The following is a 15,017-nucleotide window of genomic DNA, read 5'->3' as shown; positions in this document are numbered from 1 at the left end:
CTTTTGATATTTTAGTGTATTTACACTAAATCTTAAGAGGTCTTAATTTAATTATAAATAAATACAATTTTTATAAATATTATTTAATAAATTATTACTAAATTTATTATAATTCTTCTAGAGATTATAAGTTACTTTTTCAATCATTAAAACAAGGGGAACATTAATAATTAAGTTTCAATTTATGATTTTTCTTTCTTAAAACATAAAATTAAATCCATTCACTTATGAGAAGTTTGAATTTTTTTTCAATTCCTTTTATAGAATAAAACATTTTTTTTTCCAAATTGTACTAAAAATTTGTCATTTAGTTGAAATTCCAATTGACCCCAACATCATATTTTTATAATTTATATTTTATTGATTGTATTTGGGACTTGCCTTTGTAAAACAGAATGTGAAAGAATAAACTTTTATCATGAGACCTGAAATTGTTTTATAAATCAACTTCTCAAAATAAATAATTTTTTCTTACAAATTTAAGGGGTAAAAATAGAAAAGCTATGATATTATATAATGGTTCTCATTACATCATTTTAGAAATTTGCATTTTATATCTTAATTGTAGATACTCACCCGAATGTAATTTTAAACTTTGAAATTTTCTTCTTAATATAAGAAATTCTATCTCTAATAAAGTCATATACCATCTCGGGAAAATTATGGATTATTTAATTAAAAGGTTATTGGTTATTGGAAACCTAATTTTGAAAATATAACCCTTAATAATTTTTTTGGCCTAATTTTGATAAAAATACCTTTATTGTTTTCGTGTAAAAATAATTATTTCTTTTAAAATATATTATAAATACTTGAAATAAAAAAGGATATTTATGTAAAAAATAAGTTACTCTTCAAATAAAAATATAGAAAATAATAAATTCACAAATATGAAAAGTATTTCATCTTTTTTAACCAATTATTTAAAAAAATATTTATTTTTTTAATTTCTTTTATTTTATGATCTCTAATTTTATAAAATTATTTTTGAAAAAAATATTTTACATGTTTTTCAAAATAGCTACCAAAATGAATAAGATTATCTTACAAATCATTCTCTTTAACATTTTTAAACACATTAATTAGAAAAAAAATTATATTATGAGGGGCTTAGAATCAAAAGAAGACCATGCTTTCAAAGATTGGATGTTGCTCGACAAAAAAATCTTAACATGGCCAGAAATCGAGACTTGGATTGAAGGAAGATATATTTTTTTTCCTAAGTTCCAATTTATTGGTTAGAGCAGAGAAAAAGAAAAAGGAAAAAAAAATCAAATGTATGTAAGAAACATCCTCCAGGTCAAAGAGGCAAATTTTTGCAACCAAGCAGGGCATCAAAGTATAGTAGGATAGATAATTCAGTCTCTGTGTTCCCAAACCAAGGTTGTGGCTTTGATTCCAAACGGTAGCCTTGATTAGTCACTCCAGTTCCAGTTCAATTCTCTCCTATGTTGGCCAAAAAAGTCCTTGATTTTAGGACACGGAATACATGCGGAGAATCTCGTATTCATATATATGTGCGTCCATGCATGATATATATAGAGAATGTTGGAGGAGGAAATTATGAATACGGGCAAATCAAAATCGTGTATTGTCATTTATATTTTACCAATAATGTGTAAACTAAATTAGAATCGTATATTATCATTCATATATTTGATTGATAAATGAATCCATCAATCTTTTATTGTAAACTAAATCAAAGTTCACACTCCAAACTCCAAACAACCAAAACAACCTTACACATGAGTCTATGTGAAAATAAGACAAATAATAAACAAGCACACCACTCCAGAATTCAGCACTGAGGCAACAAGTCAAGAATCAAGAAAAAGACTGGTAAGCAAGCAAGGACCCAAACACTAGCTTTGATCAGTTCTCCATTTCCAGCTCCATCAACTCTCTTCCAACTTCCAACTTCCAACCGCATCATCCAATCATAGCAGAAGAACCATATTTGATTAGTCCTCCATTTCCAGGTCAACTCTCCATTTCTTACCCAGTCCGCCTGTTTGTATTTTTATTTTCCAACAACAAGATAGAAAGACCAATATCATTAAAATTTTATGGAAAGAAATTGACAACTAGAAGAAGAGAATGCATGGCCTCTGTCACTATTAAAGAATGGGCAACCGGGAGAGGTCATCTTCAGAGCATAAATTATTATCCTTAACATATGCTACCTTTCATTAATTGCCAATATCTCAATATCAACAACAGATTCAAACATAATATCATGGAAAATCGACAAATTAAACATTCTCAATAGAAAAGGCAACGAGATGAATAGATACTTAAAAGAAATGACTAGTCTGACTCTAGTAACAATATTTCCAACTTCCAACCGCATCATCCAATCAAAGCAGAAGAGCCACATTTGATTAGATACAAGAAATGACAAATGTGGTAACAATATTTCCAACATTTATATATCTCTCTCTCTATATGGAAATACCCATCAAAGTTTATTTGGTTGCCTGTGCTTCATTTTTTTTTTCCCTTCTTTCTTAAGATTATATATACTAAAGAAATAATAAACTTTGATTTATAAATGTTATAAAAAATCATAATAGAAATTTTGTCTAAAAAACCAATTAAACCAAATGACGCATTGAGGATTACACTTCATACTAAAAGAATAAAATTAAAAATCAGAACTAGATAAATGAGGGTAACAAAGTGCCGTGTGAAATTAATAAGAAAATAAACTAGAATTTAAGAGTTCTCCCTTACCTAATTATTGGTTAACGATGCAATCTTTTCTCCATCAAGATATATTTTAGGTATATGAGCGATTTTTTGCCAATCTTCCCCCGTTTCAGTTTTGCATCTTCCAATCAATTCAGGACAATCTTCAATCTCAAGTTTTTGAAGGTATACGAGCTTTTGCAACCCACTTTCTGGCAATGCTCTCAAGCTTGGGCAATTTGAAATATGTAATTGATGTAAAGTGTTAGAAGTTGGCCCATGAAGAAGCCACCTCGGTAAAGCCTCCAATTGTGGTAAATCACCAAAGAACAAAATTTGTAGGCTCCCAAAGCTTTGAATGTCTTCTTGCCCTTCTGCTTCCCCATCCATGGATTCAAGTTTTTGACAATTGTCAATTACCAACACCTCTAATGCAGTCAAGAATTTTATATTATGTGACAAAGAAACCAAACTTGGACAATCGCTAATGACTAATATTCGAAGTTGAATAAGGCTTTCCATTCCTTTAGACAAAAATTCCAAATTGAGACAATCAACAATTTGTAAATGTTGAAGAGAATTCAAGCTTCTCAACCCTTTTTCCTTTCCAAATAAATCCCTTTGTTTCATTGTTATAGATACCGTCCTCAAACTGATCATACTCCATATGCCTCTTGGTAATTCTTCAAGTTCTGAACAACCAAAGAGTGTCAAAAATTGCAAATGGTATAGCTTGCAAATGGAATTAGGGAGTTTCTTGATTCTCTTATTCCCACTTAGGTTCAAGTATCTTAGATGCTTCAGACTACCAATAGAATTAGGCAATGCTTCAAAGTTAGAGTCTTGTAAATCCAATCTCCGTATACATTTGAATCTCAAGATGCATGCCTTAACAAATGATTCGCTTCTAGGGGCCACATTTTCCATTTGAAAATAAATGGTATGAACATTATTCAGCTTCTCCAAGAATCTTAAAGCTTCAGACTCTTCTTTGGGCCACTCGGTATCAGAAAATGCGGCGTGTTGAACCCTTTTAGGAATATCTTTCTTGTGAAAATTTAGTGTTAAACACTCAGGTTGTGCAAAAAACATCGCAAGATCATGTACAAGATCATGCATTTTGAATGTATATAATACTCCTGGTATCCGTTGCTCAACATCTTGAAAGAAAGATCTCGATAATAGCTCATTAATATATCTCTCACCAATATCCTCCATTTTGGCATTTTGTCCCGATGAATGAATGAGGCCTTCTGCCATCCAAGTTGAGATCAATTCAACATTACTAAATTCAAAATCTTTGGCAAATACTGAACAAAGAGCAAAGCATTGCTTCAAGTGATAAGGCAAATCATAATAGCTCAGTCTTAATGCAGCCATAATACCATCTTCATTTTGTTCTAATTCCCATATTTCGCTATCTCTAATGGATACCCAATCCCATTCATCCCTTTTCGAATACAGTAAACTCCCTAAACTTCTCACAGCAAGGGGAACCCCTGCACATTTCTCAACAATCTGATCCCCAATTTTTAAAAGGTTTGGATACTCATCTTCTCCGTCCCTAAATGAGCATTTCACAAATAAAGACAAACAATCGTCATGACAAAGACCCTTTATTTCTTGCATGGGAAAAGTGCCCATGATTGAAGCAGTTGACTTCTTGCGTGTAGTTACAAGAATTTTGCTTCCATTGGCACCGTCCACGAGCAAGTCTTTCAGCTTAAGCCACTTCTCACGATCCGCATTCCACACATCATCCAAAACCAGCAAGAATTTTTCACCATCTAATGCATTTCTAAGATGACTCTGCAACTGCACCATGGAGGAGTCACTGTAACTTTCATCACCTTTCCTGATCTCCTTAAGGATTTTCTTTACCAGCTTTTCAATATCAAACTCATCTGACACACAAACCCACATTTTAGTGGAGAATTGCCCCACTACTCTCTCATCATTATACACAAGTCCAGCCAGAGTTGTCTTGCCTAGCCCCCCAATCCCGACTATGGGAATTACAGAAACATTCTCAGTATCGCTAGGTTGCATCAAAAGCCCAACAATATTTTCTTTATCATCGTCTCTCCCGATAACATCGGAAGCTCGGACAAAGGAGTGGGTCATCTCCCTCTTGCTTAGCACAACAGGCGTGTTTGCAACAGCCTCGATGAGATTAAATTTTGACTTATCAGCTGCAATTTTATCTAATCTCCCTCTTATCTTCTTCACCCTATGACCCATCTTAAGATTGAATGCAAGTGACTTTGGACTTGAAAAGAAACTGCATACCTTGGTTTTAAAGCTCCCACTAGCCACCACTTTCTGGCGTAAGGCCTCATATTCAAATTCATCGACAATATCTTCAGCATCATAAAAGCCATCTTTGAGCTTTCCCAGCCAATCTCTCAGCTGATGGCTGGTGGCTTGCTTCTCCTCTGCATCTAAGAGCACCGCTCGGATGGTGGATAGAGTATCGTTGAGCTCTTCCAGCTCGGTTTTAACACCCCAAGCAAGGCCAACTTCTTGGATGAGGGCAGAGCCCAACTTCCCCAAAACTCTGTCAGCTATGGCAAAAGCAAAGGATTCAGCCATGTTGCAGAGACACAAGGACTAATTGAAACCACAAGAGAAATGGCTGTGCGGAAAAACGATTAGGACGACGAATAATTTTTGTAAAATTTATGAGAGTTAGATCACAAAGTCTTGTTTGGTTCTGGACGATGTCCTTTACCCAAAGGCACTTGGAAAAACAATTTGGTTGCCCACCCTTCACCCAATACTAAATGTACGTGTGTTGAGTGGCAGAAATTTTCTTTCTAAAAGAAAATCAAGAAGGGGTTAATTTCGACTATTTGTCGAGAAAAATATGCAGGGAATTTTTATGTGTGGAGTTACATAATCAATTTGATAATATCATAAATCAGTATTACTTTATTTTTTGTATTGTGGTCCATAATGGGACTGGACACATATTGTTGCTTGATTTTTTATGGGCTCACTCTAATTCACTTGACTGACCCATTAAGTCAAGTCTTCCAACTAAAGTGTGTAATGTGCAATATATATATATATATATAGATGTGTGTGCATTTTGGAGAGCTATCCTATTTTCTTCTCTTTGAAGAGCACTCCCGGCAACACACTCACACACTCCACTTTGAACTGATTTTTGGGAGACAAGGGAAGAGCTCATTGATCCCTCATTCTCGGACCATCACGCACCCGGAAAGCAGATTATTGGATATCAAAGGGAGAAGAAATGGCTTTCCAAAGCATGAACCAAGGTAACGATTGAATTTTTGCTATTAAATGCATGCTTAAATGTAAACATGTGATCCTATGCAATTTAAATTCTCTTTAGGGCAGTCAACTTGGTTCTCTTGGATTTCATTATTACTAATCACAATCTTTTAGACTATATAAAATTAACGCAATTAGCATGTGATCCAAAACTTAGAACATGGTAAATTAATGCTTGTAATTAATCTTTAACAAATTTTATGTTTTCAATCAATGTAGACAATATTAGAAATAAAAGATCCAAAGCTTTAAACCAAGGCTTCTTCATTAATATTATTTTTCTAGATCAATCTTAGCTTAATTTGGACAACTCTCCTCCAAAGATTCAATATCTTACAAGTGAGAAGTCTATGGTCACATTCTTTCGATGGGATTCCATACTTCACAAGTGAGAAACCCATGAACATGGTTAGAATTGGATTCAGTGCTTGACAAGTGAGCAACCAAAATATTCCCACATTCTTTTCTTGAACATGGCACATTTTGAGTAGAAGAGGGGTTTGGCTCCTTTGGTCAAATGTTTGAATACTTAAAGTCCCTAGGAAATATATGATGCTTGCACCAACAAGTGTGGTTGAGGGCTAAGAATGTAGTTGGATCCATGCAAGTATATTTTTAAATTTTGCAGGACAAGAAAGTTATGGGTAAAATTGTAAATTTTATTAATTTATACAATTAGGTCATAATCAATCCCAAACTACTAGCAATCTTGTCTGTGGCTTATCATTTGGTTACGGAAAGGGCAACCCAAAATCTCAAGCTACTACAGCAATTGCCAAAGGCCTCCTCTTGAGAAGATTGAGGATCATCAAAATTTTGTTTTTTCAATGCATTTAATATTTTATGTTGAAAAAAAAGTCTTATTCAAAAGTGTTATGTTAAAAAAGAGTATATATTAATAATACTTCTCCTCAACCCTATACATTTTTTTATAAAATATATATATATATATTTTACTTTCAATATGAATAAGAAATTGTCTAGGAAAGGTTGAAAAACAAGACGAAATATAGTTAGAGTGTTTAACTATTTAATTAAAATGATATGACCCATTCAAAAAAAAAATTTAAGCTAGACTCTAAATCTATAAGTTATGATTGATTTTCAAAAATTATTAGAAAAATGAAAAAAAAAATGGTATGTAAAATGAATTTCTTATGTTTGGTTTTATTATGAAAAATATAAAAGAAAATTAAATAAAATTAAAATTAATTAAAAATTTATATATTTTTAAATTATTTAATCATTATACCAGGAAAGAAAATAAGTAAAATGAGTTTAAAGAAACATAATACTAATGAGTTTTTTTATAATAAAATTCTTATTCGTGGTTTCAAATAGCAGAAAACTATTTTTAAAAACAATTCTCTCAATAAATATTTTGGCATGCACCAAAAGATTGTTTCAGAGCATAAACAATTATGATCAGTCGTCAATACTCAATAACAACGGGTTCAAATATAATATCATGGAAAATGAGACAAATAAAAGTCTTGAATTCAAAAGATGAAGAATCAAGTAGATGACACCAAATTAGTCAAGAGAAAGGCAAGAAAGAAATATCCCCCAAGTCAAGGTGAAAGTAGATAAGAAAGATGATATCTCCTCCGCCAATAAGGATACAGACTATTCCAAACTGAACACAAATGGGAATCAAGAAGTCAGCATCCACTGATGAAAACAAATCAAAAGAAAGCAACCAAGCAAGCAGGGGCCAAGCAACGAAGAGAAAAACAGTAGCTTTCATCAGTTTTCCAGGTCTAGCTCAACTCTCATCCAATCGCAGTAGAACCACATTTCTCTCCTACACCACCTGTTTTTTTATTTTTTATTTTATTTTTCCAAGAACAAAAAAGAAAGATTAATATCATTAAAAATTATGAAAAGAAATTAAAAAATAAAAATTAGAGAAAGAGAATGTCCACTATCACTTATAAAAATCGACAGAGAGAGTTGTTTGGTATCCGGTGTAAGGTCATCTTTAGCATAAATAATTATCTTTGACATTTACTAGCATTCATTTGAAGTCGATATCTCAATACAACAATTGATTCAAACGTAATATCACGGAAAAAGTGAATAAAAATAAAAAATGGATTTAAAGTTAATAAATTATTTTTATATATTACTTCTATTTTATTTAACCCATTTTACATCTTTTATTTAAAAATTAAATAATTTAAAACTATATAAGTTTCTAACTAACTTTAATCAGGTTCGATTTTTTTTTTTCATATTTTTCATGATAAAACCAAATATGAAAAAAATATATTTAAAAAAATATATTTTTTCATTTATTTAATACTTTCTTGGAACCAACGTAACGTTAAGGTAATATATTCCAAAGAAAGTATGAACTTTGATTTATACATATCATAAAAAAATTATAAGAGAAACTCAATTTGAAAAAATAATTAAATAACTTACACAAGCATTGAACTTTGAATCGAAAGAATAAAAGTAAGAGTAAGAACTAGATAAATGAGGCTCATAAAATGTCAAATGAATCAATAAGAAAATAGACTAAAATGAAAATTCTCTCTTACCTAATTATTGGTTGATGATGCAATTTTTTGTCCATCAAGATATATTTCAGGTATATGAGCCATTTTTTGCCAATCCTCCCCTGTTTCAAGTTTGCATCTTCCAATCAATTCAGGACAATCTTTAATCTCCAATTTTTTAAGGGATGTGAGCTTTTGCAGGCCATCATTTGGAAATCCTTTAAAGTTCGGGCAGTTCCAAATTTGCAAATGGTATAGAGTGTTCGAAGTTGGTCCATGAAGAAGCCACTTGGGTAAAGCCTCAAACTTTGGCAAATTTATAAACCTCAAAAGTTTTAGGCTTCCAAAGCTTTGAATGTCTTCTTCTTGCCTTTCTACTTCTCCATCCATGAATTCAATTTTTTCACAATCTCTAATTGCCAGAACCTCTAATGCAATTAGGAGTTTTATACTATGTGACAAAGAAACCAAACTTGGGCAATTGCTAATACTTAATATTCGAAGTGCAATAAGGCTTTTCATTCCTTTAAACAAAAATTCCAAATTGAGACAATCAACAAATTGTAAATATTGAAGAGAATTCAAGCATCTTAACCTTTTTTCCTTTCTCGATAAATCCTTTTGTTTCATTGTTATTATCAACATCCTCAAACTAATCATACTCCCTATGCCTCTTGGGAATTCTTCAAGTTCTGAACATTCACCTAGCATCAAAGTTTGCAAATGGTACAACTTGCAAATGGAATTAGGGAGTTTCTTGATTCTCTCATTCTTAGATAGGTTCAAGAATCTTAGATGCTTCAGACTATCAATTGAATCAGGCAACACTTCAAAGCTGGATTCAGTTAAATCCAATACCCGCATACATTTGAATCTCAAGACACATGCCATAACAAATGAGTTGCTTCTAGGAGCAACATTGTCCATTTGAAAATCAATGGTACGGACATTGTTTAGCTTCTCCAAGAATCTTAAAGCTTCAAACTCTTCTTTTGGCCAATCATTGTCAGAAAATGCAACATGTTGAACCCTTTTAGAAATGTCTTTACTGTGAAAATTTAGTGTTACATACTCAGGTTGTGCAAAAAATATCGCAAGATCATGTACAAGATCATGCATTTTAAAGGCATATATTACTCCTGGTACGTTTTGCTTAACATCTTGAAACAAAGATCTCGACAATAGTTCATTAATATAGTTCTCACCAATATCCTCCATTTTGGCATTTTGTCCCGATGATTGAATGAGGCCTTGCGCCATCCAAATTGAGATCAGAAGACGATTATCAAATTCAAAATCTTTGGGAAATATCGAACAAAGGGCAAAACATTGTCTGAAGTGATGAGGCAAATCATAATAGCTCAGCTTTAATGCAGCCATAATCCTATTTTCATCTTGTTCTAATTTCCAAATTTCGCTCTCTTTAATGGATACCCAATCCCGTTCATCCCTTTTCAAATGCAGTAAACTCCCTAAACTTCTCACAGCAAGAGGAACCCCTGCACATTTCTCAATAATCTGTTCCCCAATTTTTAAAAGGTTTGGATGTTGTTCATCTTCTCCGTCCTTAAATGCACATTTCACAAATAAAGACAAACAATCCTCAAGGGAAAGGCCTCTTAGTTCTTGCATGGGAAAAGTGCCCATGATTGAAGCAACTGCTTTCTTGCGTGTAGTTACAAGAATTTTGCTTCCACTGGCCCCGTCCATGAGCAAGTCCTTTAGCTCAAGCCACTTCTCACGATCTGTATTCCACACATCATCCAAAACCAGCAAGAACTTTTCACCATCTAATGCATTTCTAAGAGGACTCTGCAGCTGCTGCAAGGAAAAGTCACTGTAATTTTCATCACCTTTGATCTCCTTAAGGATTTCCTTTACCAGTTTTTTAACATCAAACTCATCTGACACAGAAACCCACATTTTAATTGAGAAATGGCCCACTACCCTCTCATCGTTATACACAAGTTTAGCCAGAGTTGTCTTGCCTAGCCCCCCAATCCCAACTATGGGAATAACAGAAACATTCTCTGTATCACTGGATTGCCTCAAAAGCCCAACAATATTTTCTTTATCGTCGTCTCTTCCGATGACATCGGATGCTCGGACGAAGGAGTGGGTCTCCCTCTGCCTCTCCCTCTGTACTACGCGGGTGTTTGCAATTCCCTCGGTGAGATTAAATTTAGACTTATCAGCTGCAATTTTGTCTAATCTCTCTCTTATACTCTTCACTCTATGGCCCATCTTAAGACGGAACGCAAGCGATTTTGAACTTGAAATGAAACTGCGTACCTTTGACGTAATGCTTGATCCGCTGGCCACCACCTGCTGCCGCAAAGCTTCATAGTCAAATTCATCGAGCACATCCTCTGCATCATAAAGGACGAGTTTGAGCTTTCCAAGCCAATCGCTAATCTGACGATTGGTTGCTTGCTTCTCCTCAGCGTCCAAGAGCAGGGCGTGGATGGTGGATAAAGTATCCTTGAGCTCTTCCAGCTCGGTTTTAACACCCCAAGCAAGGCCCACTTCTTGGATGAGGGCAGATCCCAACTTCCCCAAAACTCCCTCAGCTATGGCAAAAGCAAACGATTCAGCCATGTTGCAGAGAAGCACAGAATAATAATTGAAACCACAAGATCAGAAATGGTTGTGCGGAAAGGTGTTCATGAGTTGAATCTAAAGGAGACTGATCCAGGCGGAGCCATGGATAAGAGGAGCTGGTCAACTTTGGCAACCTAATTAAATTAATGAGTATTAATATAAAAATGTAATCATGGTGCATGCCAGCCAACGTGAAGACAAATTATTTTAAAGTGAAGACACAAATATTATTTTAAAATGTTTCCTTATTAAAAGGACCATACACGTGTGTGTGCGTAGACAATAAAACCCAACACATTAATTAGGAAAAATGATAGAAAAAGTTTATTATGAAGGGTTTAGGATCAAGAGAAAATTATATTTTTAAATCGTTTTTTTTTTAAATATTTAGGTTATGTTTAGTTGTTATTAAAAAAAATTCTTTTTTATGTTTGATTTTATTATAAAAAATATGAAAAAAAATAAAATCAAATCAAATATAATTAAAATTTATAAAAATATATATTTTAAATTATTTAATTTTTATATAATAGAGATAAATAAGTAAAACATGTTTTAAAAAACATATAAAAATAATTTATTGAGTTTAAATCTATTTTTTATTTTTCTTCATTTTTATTTTCTTATACTTTTCCTCATATTTTTTTCTTAAATTTTCTAAGAATCCAATATAGTCTTAATAAATATAATAGGACACATTAATAAAAAAAATGATAGAAAAAGTTGATTATGAGGGATTTAGAATGAATTGAATCAAACAACACTTCAAAGTTGGATTCAGTTAAATCCAATGCTCCCATACATCCGAATCTCATACACGTGCCATAACAAATGAATTGCTTCTAGGGGCAATATTGTCCATTTGAAAATCAATAGTACGAACATTGTTTAGCTTCTCTAAGAATCTTAAAGCTCCAAACTCTTCTTCTGGCCAATCATTATCAAAAAATGCAATATGTTGAATCATTTCAAGAATATCTTTATTGTGAAAATTTAGTGTTAGATACTCAGGTTGTGCAAAAAATATCTCAAGATCATACATTTTAAAGGCATATATTAGTCATGTATGTTTTGCTTAACATCTTGAAACAAAGATCTCGACAATAGTTCATTAATATAGCTCTTGCCAATATCCTCTATTCTGGTATTTTGTCCCAATGATTGAATGAGGCTTTGCACCATCCAAAATGAGACCATAAAGAGATTAGCAAATTCAAAATCTTTGGGAAATATCGAACAAAGGGCAAAACATTGTCTCAAGTGATGAGGCAAATCATAATAGCTCAACTTTAATGCAGCCATAATCCTATTTTCATCTTGTTCTAATTTCCAAATTTCGCTCTCTTTAATGGATACTGTTGGGATGTCATTTGTTTTATCCGGGCAGGGTCGCGGGTTATTTTTGGCTCTGGCCGACTGTACCACCGAACTGTGCCAGTCAGGGGGCACAGATGGTACCAGGAGGGCAACGGTATCAAAGTTTAAGCCTTGCTTGCTCCCGAGTTCGAATCCTGGAGAGGCCATTCTGGTCCTGACCCATTTCGGCTGTGATGCCCCTGACTGACACAGTTCGGTGGTACAGTCAGCCAGAGCCAAAAATAACCCGCGACCTTGCCCGGATAAAACAAATGACGTCCCAACAGATACACAATCCCGTTCATCCCTTTTCAAATACAGTAAACTCCCTAAACTTCTCACAGCAAGAGGAACCCCTGCACATTTCTCAATAATCTGGTCCCCAATTTTTAAAAGGTTTGGATGTTGTTCATCTTCTCCGTCCTTAAATGCACATTTCACATATAAAGACAAACAATCCTCAAGGGAAAGGCCTCTTAGTTCTTGCATGGGAAAAGTGCCCATGATTGAAGCAACTGCTTTCTTGCGTGTAGTTACAAGAATTTTGCTTCCATTGGCCCCGTCCATGAGCAAGTCCTTCAGCTCAAGCCACTTCTCACGATCTGTATTCCACACATCATCCAAAACCAGCAAGAACTTTTCACCATCTAATGCATTTCTAAGAGGACTCTGCAGCTGCTGCAAGAAGTCACTGTAATTTTCATCACCTTTGATCTCCTTAAGGATTTCCCTTACCAGCTTTTTAACATCAAACTCATCTGACACAGAAACCCAAATTTTAATTGAGAAATGGCCCACTACCCTCTCATCGTTATACACAAGTTTAGCCAGAGTTGTCTTGCCTAGCCCCCCAATCCCAACTATGGGAATAACAGAAACATTCTCTGTATCACTGGATTGCCTCAAAAGCCCAACAATATTTTCTTTATCGTCGTCTCTTCCGATGACATCGGATGCTCGGACGAAGGAGTGGGTCTCCCTCTGCATTACACGGGTGTTTGCAATTCCCTAGGTGAGATTAAATTTAGACTTATCAGCTGCAATTTTGTCTAATTTCTCTCTTATACTCTTCACTCTATGGCCCATCTTAAGACGGAACGCAAGCGATTTTGAACTGGAAATGAAACTGCGTACCTTTGACGTAATGCTTGATCCGCTGGCCACCACCTGCTGCCGCAAAGCTTCATAGTCAAATTCATCGAGCACATCCTCTGCATCATAAAGGACGAGTTTGAGCTTTCCAAGCCAATCGCTAATCTGACGATTGGTTGCTTGCTTCTCCTCAGCGTCCAAGAGCAGGGCGTGGATGGTGGATAAAGTATCCTTGAGCTCTTCCAGCTCGGTTTTAACACCCCAGGCAAGGCCCACTTCTTGGATGAGGGCCGAGCCCAACTTCCCCAAAACTCCCTCAGCTATGGCAAAAGCAAACGATTCAGTCATGTTGCAGAGAAGCAGGGAATAATAATTGAAACCACAAGATCAGAAATGGCTGTGCGCAAAGGTGTTTATGTGTTGAATCTAGCGAAGAATGATCCAGGCGGAACCATTGATAAGCGGAGGTGCTCAGCTTTGGCAATCTAATTAAATTAATGAGTTTTAATATGAATATATAATCACGAGTCATGGTGCCTGCCGGTTGTATTCAGCAAACGACAGAGCTGTCGGCCTCCAACTTAAAATAAAAAGTAAGAATTCATTTTAAAAATATTTGTTACCTTGCCCAAAAAAAAGGCCCTTGCTTTCACATATACCAGCTTTCTATACGTGTCCATTTCCGTTCAACCTACATGGAGGAGACAAGCATAATATCCCCTCTTAACTTTTCATTTTAAACTCATTAGTAAAAGGGAAAATGGTGTTTTACGTTGTTAAGCCCAAAAATTAAGATTTGGTCTATATAACTTACATAATTGATAGAAATGATATATAATATCAAAAGACCAAAATACCCATTGACCTTTCACCTAAGTTTTTTTTTTGTCTTTATTGCACCACTATTCATGCAACCATAATAATTCTCTTTCAATTATTTGGATTTTTCATTTTTAAAATTTTTTTTTTATAAATAATTAAAAAATCAACATTTTAAATTATAAATAAAGAAAAATTACGTTCAAAAACTATTCTAAAAAATCTTTTTGAAAAAACATTTAATTAAAAAATGAAAACTATTTTTAAAAATAAAAATTGAAAACCTTTTTTAGTACTATTTTTTATATGAAAATAATAAAAATAATTAAATTTCATTTATTGATTATCCATTAAAATTTCTATGAAAAAATTTTATTCTTACTTATAATAAGAGTAAAAAGATTCAATATCTTTAAAAAAGAAAAAAACAAAAACAAAAAGTTAGAAATGAGTAATACTTAATTGGGAATAGAAAGAGGAAAAATACAAAAAAAAAAAAAATGAAATTTACACTTATTATGTGCCTATATTGAAATTTACACTTATTATGTGCCTATATTGGGATTAAGGATATTTTAGGGATTAATGAAGGATAATATCCTTCAACTTAATTTTTACATTTTATTTGGGTCTTGAGTTTAAATGTACATGATATAT

At 33.6% G+C, this 15,017-nt stretch overlaps 3 protein-coding genes across 4 annotated transcripts; all 3 read right to left on the bottom strand.

Annotated features, from left to right (window-relative positions):
* Positions 1 to 1,643: 1,643 nt before the first annotated feature.
* LOC100247513 (putative disease resistance protein RGA3) lies at positions 1,644 to 5,403 on the bottom strand. The gene is made up of 2 exons (XM_059734220.1): positions 2,734 to 5,403; positions 1,644 to 2,008 (listed from the first exon to the last, which is right to left on the bottom strand). Exon 1 carries the CDS (start codon positions 5,278 to 5,280, stop codon positions 2,734 to 2,736), a length of 2,547 nt encoding a protein of 848 aa, XP_059590203.1. The 5' UTR covers positions 5,281 to 5,403; the 3' UTR covers positions 1,644 to 2,008.
* Positions 5,404 to 7,459: 2,056 nt separating this feature from the next.
* Positions 7,460 to 11,223, bottom strand: LOC100242377 (putative disease resistance protein RGA3). 2 transcript variants are annotated; one of them, XM_019226514.2, is made up of 2 exons: positions 10,785 to 11,223; positions 7,460 to 7,801 (listed from the first exon to the last, which is right to left on the bottom strand). In XM_019226514.2, the coding sequence occupies exons 1-2, from the start codon at positions 11,088 to 11,090 to the stop codon at positions 7,793 to 7,795; spliced, it is 315 nt and encodes a 104-aa protein (XP_019082059.2). In that variant the 5' UTR covers positions 11,091 to 11,223; the 3' UTR covers positions 7,460 to 7,792. The 2 variants fall into 2 exon arrangements, with proteins under 2 accessions (XP_019082059.2, XP_019082058.1); XM_019226513.2 differs by lacking the exon at positions 10,785 to 11,223 and adding an exon at positions 8,535 to 10,770.
* Positions 11,156 to 13,889, bottom strand: LOC132252556 (disease resistance protein RGA2-like). The gene is made up of 3 exons (XM_059734179.1): positions 13,584 to 13,889; positions 12,516 to 13,457; positions 11,156 to 11,227 (listed from the first exon to the last, which is right to left on the bottom strand). The coding sequence occupies exons 1-3, from the start codon at positions 13,887 to 13,889 to the stop codon at positions 11,156 to 11,158; spliced, it is 1,320 nt and encodes a 439-aa protein (XP_059590162.1).
* Positions 13,890 to 15,017: the final 1,128 nt, after the last annotated feature.

The sequence above is a fragment of the Vitis vinifera genome, chromosome 17 (genome assembly GCF_030704535.1).
Source record: "Vitis vinifera cultivar Pinot Noir 40024 chromosome 17, ASM3070453v1".
In the NCBI taxonomy this organism is placed as follows: domain Eukaryota; kingdom Viridiplantae; phylum Streptophyta; class Magnoliopsida; order Vitales; family Vitaceae; genus Vitis; species Vitis vinifera.
This window is presented reverse-complemented; position numbering and strand designations above follow the sequence as displayed.